Raw genomic sequence first — 7,849 nt, 5'->3', positions numbered from 1 at the left:
GAAGGAGGGTCTGAGACTTCTCAGTTCTTCCCCACTCTCCAGTCAGACCGAAGGTGTAATGCCACCATGCTCTTGAGTAGAATACCTGTCACTAGTCAGCGAGACCAAGAGTCACGGTCAGCATGTGGACCGAGATGGTTCGGCTGTCACACACATAGAAAGAGCTGTACTTTATTGAGTTGTAGCTTTACTTCTTTCCCTGGAGCCCAGTGCATCAGGCACACATCACTAGTTGTGAGTCACTGGGAGTAGGGTCCTCTGCACTTGAAACACTCTGCCCACATTGCTTATTTATTTCTAATTTCAATACACAGGCAACATCATTAAAATGAAAGCCAGAGGGCGCCTGTGTGGTGCAGATGGTTAAGCGACTGTCTTCGGCTTGGTTCGTGATCCTAGAGTCCCAGGATCGAGTCCCGCATTGGGCTCCCGGCTCAGCAGGGAGTCTGCTTCTCCCTCTGACCCTCCTCCCTCTCGTGCTCTCTCTCTCTCTCTCAAATAAATAAATCTTTAAAAAATAAAATAAAATGAAAGCCAGAGAGAGGATCATTAGCAACCAAAGAATCTAGCCCCTTCTTGATAACCCACGTTTGCAGCGTCATGACAGGCATTACTGAGGTTGTCAAAAGACCAGGGTTCAAGCCCCCACTCTCCCGTGGGCTGGCTGCATGACTCTGGGTAAATGAATCTCGGCTAATGAAGCTCTCTCTCTCTCCCCCTCTCTAAAGTAGAGATCAGACCTGCTACTTCTCAGAAGGGCGAGCACTGGATGAAGCAACATAAGGGAGAGCATTTTGTAAAACGTTATTTCTCTGCCGTTTTCCCCTTGGACTCCCTCATCTCTACAACGCATAAAAATTCATTTTTTCAAAGATTAAAATTACTCCCTGCTGTGATAGAATTTCCCACACAGATGGGGCCTGGGAGATATCCCAGACACCAAGTTGCTGTAATCTAACCCATACAAAGGAAGCCAGGCGCATGGAGAAGATACTAATGCAATTAATAAGGAAACAACCACCATTCTCATTGCCAATTCTGTATGAGTGTTAGATTTTATCACGAGGGCAAGTGAAATCATGCAACCAGGCAGAATCTAAATACAAGACAGAAACAGAAAGGTCCTGGTTGTCAAAAAAAAAAAAAAAGAAAGGGGAGACTATTCTGTGAAGCGAAGACAGCAACAGGATGCTAGCAAAGTATTGTCCAGTGAGAAATAGAATGGTCTTTATCAGCGTAACAAGGAGGGGCATGGCCTGCTGATCACCCTCAAGCCACGATTCAAGCCCAGGCCATCGACTCTGGCTCCCACGTGCACAACCAGTCCTCGATAACCACTATTTGATAATGTACGGGAACCAAAGACTCTGAACATTAGCAATAACTGTCCCAAAACGCAGCTCAACATCTATGTCATGGTTTCTTAAGCTTCACTTGAAGCCTCACTGACCCTTATTTAACAGCTAATTCCTTACAGCTCTAGGAAGCACGCTTACGCATAAGGCCAGCAAAATTTGGCATCTGCCTACAGGTCCACCTATGTCTCGCCATGCTCCAGTCTCACAAGCTTCCCTAGTGCTTACCTCCGGGCCTTTGCACCTGCCATTCCCTCTACCTAGAATGCTCTGAAAGGTGAGTATATGCTCTTTCCACCATCCTACTCACCTTTCAGACCTCAGTTCGAATGTCAATTTCTCAGGGCTCCTGGGTGGCTCAGTTGGTTGAGCATCCAACTCTTGATTTTGGCTCAGGTCATGATCTCATGTGTCCTGGGATCAGGTCCCGAGTCCGGCTCCGGGCTCAGTGGGGAGGCTGCTTGAGGATTTCTCTGCCTCTCTCTCTTTCTCTCTCTCTCAAATAAATGACCTAATGACACAATGACCTAATGTCATTCTTTCAAATATGGGCATACTTCGGAGACGTTGCAAGTTCAGTTCCAAACCACCACAATAAAGCAAATATCACAATAAAGTGAGTCAAATGAATTTATTGGTTTCCCATGCATTGTAAAACTTATGTCTACACTACGGTCTATTAGGTGTACAATAAATAGCATTATGTCTAAAAAAATGCACATGTCTTAATTTAAAAAGTAAAAAATAAATAAAAAATAGTTGATTGCTAAAATATGCTAACCATCATCTGAGCTTTCAGCAAGTCGTCATTTTTTTGCTGGTAGAGGGTCTTGCCTCAAGGTTGATGGCAGCTGACTGATCAGGAGGTGGCTGTGGAAATTTCTTTCTTTCTTTCTTTCTTTCTTTTTTTTTTAGTGAATGTGTGAGCAGGGGAAGGGGCTGAGGGGGTGAGAGAGAGAGAGACTCTTAAGCAGGCAGCACGAGCCCGATGAGGGGCTGGATCCCATGACCCTGAGACCATGACCTGAGCTGAAGTCAAGAGACACATGCTCACCTGACTGAGCCACCCAGGCGTCTGGGAAATTTCTTAATTTAAGGTAACAATGAGTAACAGTGTTGTATGGTGGTAGCCACACTTGTGAGCACAGCATAACCTATAAATTGGCCCAGTCCCTGTGCTGTACACCTGAAACTAATGTAACATTGTGTCAACTGTACTCAAATGTTAAAAATTTAAAAAAGGCGCCTAGGTGGCTCAGTCGTTAAGCGTCTGCCTTCGGCTCAGGTCATGGTCCCAGGGTCCTGGGATCGAGCCCCACATCGGGCTCCCTGCTCCGCAGGAAGCCTGCTTCTCCCTCTGCCTCTGCTACTCCGCCCTGCTTGTGCTCTCTCGCTCTGTCAAATAAATAAATAAAATCTTTTTAAAAAATTAATAATAATGACATTTTCTAAGAGAGCAGATCTTAAGTATTCTCACACACAGGAAAAATGGTAACTATTGAGATTACAAATGTGTGAAATAGCTTGATTGTGATAATCATTTCACAATGTATATTATATCAAAACAATGTTATATACTATATATGTGTGTATATATATGTACATAGATGTATATAAAGTTTTGTTAATTATACCTCAATAAAGTTGGGGGTAAAAAATTAAAAAAAATATATAAGGTAACAATAAAGTTTGCCACATCAACTGACTCTTCCTTTCATGAACAATATCTCTGTAATAAGCAAGACTACCCATGATAGAACTTTTTTCAAAATTAAAGTCAATCCTCTCAAACCCTGCCATTGCTTTATCAACTACGTTTATGTAATATTCTAAATCCTTTATTGTCAGGTCAACAATTTTCACAGCATCTTTACCAGGAGTAGATTCTATCTCAAAAAACCACTTTCAGGGCACCTGGGTGGCTCAGTCAGTTAAGCGTCTGCCTTCGGCTCAGGTCATGATCCCAGGGTCCCGGGATCGAGCCCCACATCGGGCTCCCTGCTCAGTGGGGAGCCTGCTTCTCCCTCTGCCTGCCACTACCCCTGTTTGTGCTTGCTCTTTCCCCCCACCCTGTGTCAAAGAAATAAATAAAATCTTTTTTTAAAAAAAAATTGTAAACAAAAAAGAAAAAATTAAAAAAAAAAAAAGAGACCACTTTCTTCACTCATCCATAGGAAGCAACTCCTCATCCATTAAAGTCTTATCATGAGATTGTGGCAATTCAGTCACATCTTCAGGCTCCGCCTCTAAGTCTGGTTTTCTTGCTATTTCCACAAAGCTTCAATTTGTAAAGGACACAGTATCTGAAGTGCAATAAAGCAAAGCATAATAAAACAAAGTATGCCTGTAATTTTCATAACTCTAGGAAGTGGGGATGCAAAGATGTATTAAACTCATTTTATAGATGAGAGTTTTTAGGACCAGAGAAGTTTAGGGTGATTTCCATAATCACCCAATGCTGCCTTCCATCCGCTCCATGAGAAGAGTTAATAATGAAGCTGTCCTTTATTTTCAACAGCAAATAAGCTGTGTGCTCACAGGGTCAGACAAGGATGCTGTCAAAACCAGCTCTATGCCCGTTCGCCTTTCTCATTTTCCCAGCATTAGAAAAACGTGCTGTTGCTGTTTTAAGAGCCATTGAAAGTCCACAGTGTTCTAGCACTGTACAGAGCAAACCCTTGGTTCCAAACATGACCTGACAACACCAAAAGTCAAAACCAAGCAATTTTGAGTTGTCCTTAGAGTTTAGCCCAAAAGCCTGGAAGAGACTAATACAGCATTTGCTGGAGTCAACAGAAACAGTAACCAAATGCATAGAAAGGGTTGTCCATGTGACATTCATCCAGGTCATCATCCTCCTGGGCCATTGGATTCGTCCTATAAAAAATGAGAACCCTGGACCCGGTGATCTCTAAGGTCTCTTTTTCTCTGAATGCATACGGCTCCCAAACACACTTGTAGATTTGATTGCTCACAATTTGGCAGAATAATGTCTTGACATACTAATTATGATTTTCTAATATTTTCCTCTTTCTCATTTAAGAAGGTAGAAGTCAATGCATCCACTTTTTAGAGGAAGCCTGAGGCAGGCTAGAAATCAAAAGTCGCCTACATGCAATTTCTCCCTTAGCTTTTATTTCCAGAAGAACCAAGACCATATAAGAGAAAAGAATTTGAAAGATGAAAGTTGAGGAGAAAGAGGTCTACAAATACAGACTTGTAGATTGCTCCCTGGAAATGCCCAGAAGGGGATGAATGCCAAGAAAGAACCTCACGGGACATGATAAAGGCTAATCTCCTAGGCTGGCGGTTCCCAGATTCGCCAAAGCTCACCAGGAACCAAGCACAACCTGAAAGTACCAGGGCAGCTGCATCTGGAGAGACCATGTGGTCTGGGACAATGGCGTCTCACAGGTAACCACCATGTACGGAAGAGAGGTGACCAAACAAGGCTTGCCAGAATGTTGGCCCTTGCCTAAGATTACAGAAATGGGGTGGGGGTGGGGGTTATATTTTGTTAATTTTTTTTTATTATTATTCTTTTAAAAAGAGAGTCATCTTTTAGGGAACTTCTGAACATTTTGGAAGACTTTTGAAGTTATCCTATGTTTGGAAGACCTACTGGAATGTATCCTTTGTTTACATCAATGTAAGGTAATTATCCAGTCATTGCTTTTAGAGAAAAATGGGAGGCCACACTACATCTGAATGCAAAAATGTACTGAATGAGATGTCAACTGTTGAGTTTAATCATGTAAACTAAGAGTTGGTTTAACTGGACTATGCCCTCAAGAGAGATGATGATTATTATATACAAGGTTCTCCATGTTCCTCCCCTCCCCTGTAGGAGACATACCTACAATCATATTGGGTGATTTAAGGCAGGATGACCCACACTTTGAAAACTGTGCTGTGGACTATTGTGATGCCCACGCTCGACCAGAAAATCTACACTGGACCATGATTTGAAGCAGTTAAGAAAGATGGCTGTGTTCGCATTTGGAGAAAATTGGAAGAAAAAGATAATCCTGGACATAAAAAGCAGATGCTAGAATGGTTTTTGATCTAGCATCCTGAAGAATGACTGCATGACCAGAGTTATGGTAGATAGGTCCTCAACCACCATGATGATTTCTGCCAAGGACAGAATCTTGTTCATACCCTAGATTATCTGATCTTGGAGGTAACACTACTTCCCAGCAGAAGCAAAACTAACAGCTAAAACACTGGACTCTTCAGCGCCTGAACTTTTACTGATGGTGTCCATTCCTGACCCCTTTTGGACTTAATACGTAAACCAAGGGGTCCCAGGAAATCTAAGAGAAGAGAACCTCTGAATAAAAATGAACTTTGCTGAGGCACCTGGGAAAATCTGACTCTTGATTTCGGCTCAGGTCATGATCTCAGGGTCATGAGATGGAGCCCCATGTCGGGCTCTAAGCTCAGAGTGGAGTCTACCGGAGATTCTCTCTCTCCCTCTGCCCCTCCCTGATCTCTCTCTCTCTCCCTCCCTCTCTCTCTCAAAAATAAATAAATAAATCTTCTTTTTTTTTTTTTTTAAACATTAAGCCTCTGTCAAAAATGTATTTCTTATTTTAGGGTACAGGATTAAAGGACAAAATGATACTTACAAGTAAAGAAAAAATTACAAGAAAAAACTTGACAAAAGCTTTTCAATTGAAGTACTGTAACATTCAAACTTGACTTAAAACATAAAAGAAACAAAATTGCAAATGAAAACTCTTTATGGATTTTCCAAACATAAATAAATGAAATAGTGTTTAGGCAGTAGGGCTCATGCTGATGGCTAGCAGGAAGTAACAGAGTGTAATCTACTTGGAAATATCGTTACTGTACAAACAAGCCCCAATTAAGGACTACAGCAGTTTCATCATCACTGCCATTGTTCTTACTTCCAAAATCAAGCCTTGATTCAACCATTCATACCCTAGATTACTCATACCTTTACTTCAGAGATTGAGGAACTATATACAACAAATGAATTTATTTTCACCATAGGGATAACAATATTGTACCTCTCTGCCAATGTTACTTGAAAACCTTCCATGTCAAAACAATTTGACAGCAGATATAAACAATTCAATAAATACGCAATGATCTTTCATTATAGTCCTTTAAAGATGCATGTTAATTCATGCTGTTAACCTTAGGATCACAGTGCATAGAATCCAAATATAAACAGTTGGGGTGACTTTCAAAGTAATGTTGGATCCCTCACTTTATTTATAATCCCACTATAACCAATAAGTTCATTTCATAGGCCCTATCATGCATTAATTATTGGGTGGCAGGAGTTAATGAAAATTTTTCCTGTTAAACGTCCATTGCCGGCAATGAACGTCCCAAAACCGCCAAGGAAGTCATTGTTATTGCACAATACATGAGGACCTGGAACTTTTCCAAAAGCTTAAAAAAATAAAAATAAAAATGGAATTATATTGACATTTCCTGACACCTGCATTAATACTGTATGACTAATAAAAGCATGTCAGTTGCCTGGACTGAACCAGCGATCAACATGCGCCCAGAATGCACACAAGTAAAAATGCAGTAAAAGGAAGTAGTCTTCATTGCCTATAGGTCACTTCCAGTCAAAGGTTAAGTTACTGAATGATCAAAGTGCTCATTTTCTCAGTAGGACTATCTTCTGCTAGGAGGATGATAACAGTGGCATCAACAAGTATCATCATGATACCACCATTTTGTTTTCTTTGGATTCTTGTTACATGTTCGAACATAAAAAGAATTATCTGGTGGTCGTCTCTTTTCTTTGCAGCTGGAAAGCATGCTAATAATGCTAAGACAAACTGACTGGACTGAGAGCGCTGGGGACCAGTCTTCTGTTAGAATGGATAAACAGATATGACCATTGCTATAAACATGAGGATGAATGGGAATATTTTCACCAGTAAACATGACCTGAGGAGAGTCAAAAGGATATCGACTACTAAACTTAAATAGAAGCTGAAATTTTTCCCCTTCATATAAGGTACCTGGTGCACCTTCCATGTCTACAATCCACTGTGTAATTGAATTCTGAACACTCTTTTCATTTAATGTCATTCTGGGAGGTGGGTCATTTTGCAAAGCCAACAGTTCTTTCTGCAGTCGTTTCTGCATTGACGCCATGATGGAACCATCCCCCCAAAGCCGGCAAGGCCAGAGACCATAAATCTTCTTAAAAAATGAATTTCTCTATGTTAGGATGGGACACAAAGTCATATTCATTTGGATGTTAAATATGTTATGATCTTATTATATCCTGAGCTGATGAGATGGATGTATATAGCAATATGTTTTGTATTGTTGTTGTTATAGGTTGGGGAAAGGGGGGTCTTTTTTAAAGAACACCTTTAATCCAACCACTCAGAATCAAACACTGTTAGTATTTGGGGACATATACTTTCAGAAATATTTCCCGAGTAAATGTATAAATGCAGATATGAGACAGTCCCCCCAAAATTAGATAATAT

General features: G+C 40.9%; 1 protein-coding gene across 1 annotated transcript; it reads right to left on the bottom strand.

The window, feature by feature from the left end:
• Positions 1–6,942: 6,942 nt before the first annotated feature.
• Positions 6,943–7,518, bottom strand: LOC123326503 (ubiquitin-conjugating enzyme E2 W-like). The gene has a single exon (XM_044920648.1). It carries the CDS (start codon positions 7,503–7,505, stop codon positions 7,050–7,052), a length of 456 nt encoding a protein of 151 aa, XP_044776583.1. The 5' UTR covers positions 7,506–7,518; the 3' UTR covers positions 6,943–7,049.
• Positions 7,519–7,849: the final 331 nt, after the last annotated feature.

This window comes from Neomonachus schauinslandi, chromosome 13, assembly GCF_002201575.2.
Source record: "Neomonachus schauinslandi chromosome 13, ASM220157v2, whole genome shotgun sequence".
NCBI classification, from domain to species: domain Eukaryota; kingdom Metazoa; phylum Chordata; class Mammalia; order Carnivora; family Phocidae; genus Neomonachus; species Neomonachus schauinslandi.
The sequence above is the reverse complement of the archived record's forward strand: the minus strand, read 5'-3'. Positions and strand labels throughout refer to the sequence as shown.

Excerpts from the sequence above, each read along its gene's own strand:
- LOC123326503 (XM_044920648.1), bottom strand. The coding sequence starts at position 7,505 with ATGGCGTCAATGCAGAAACGACTGCAGAAAGAACTGTTGGCTTTGCAA.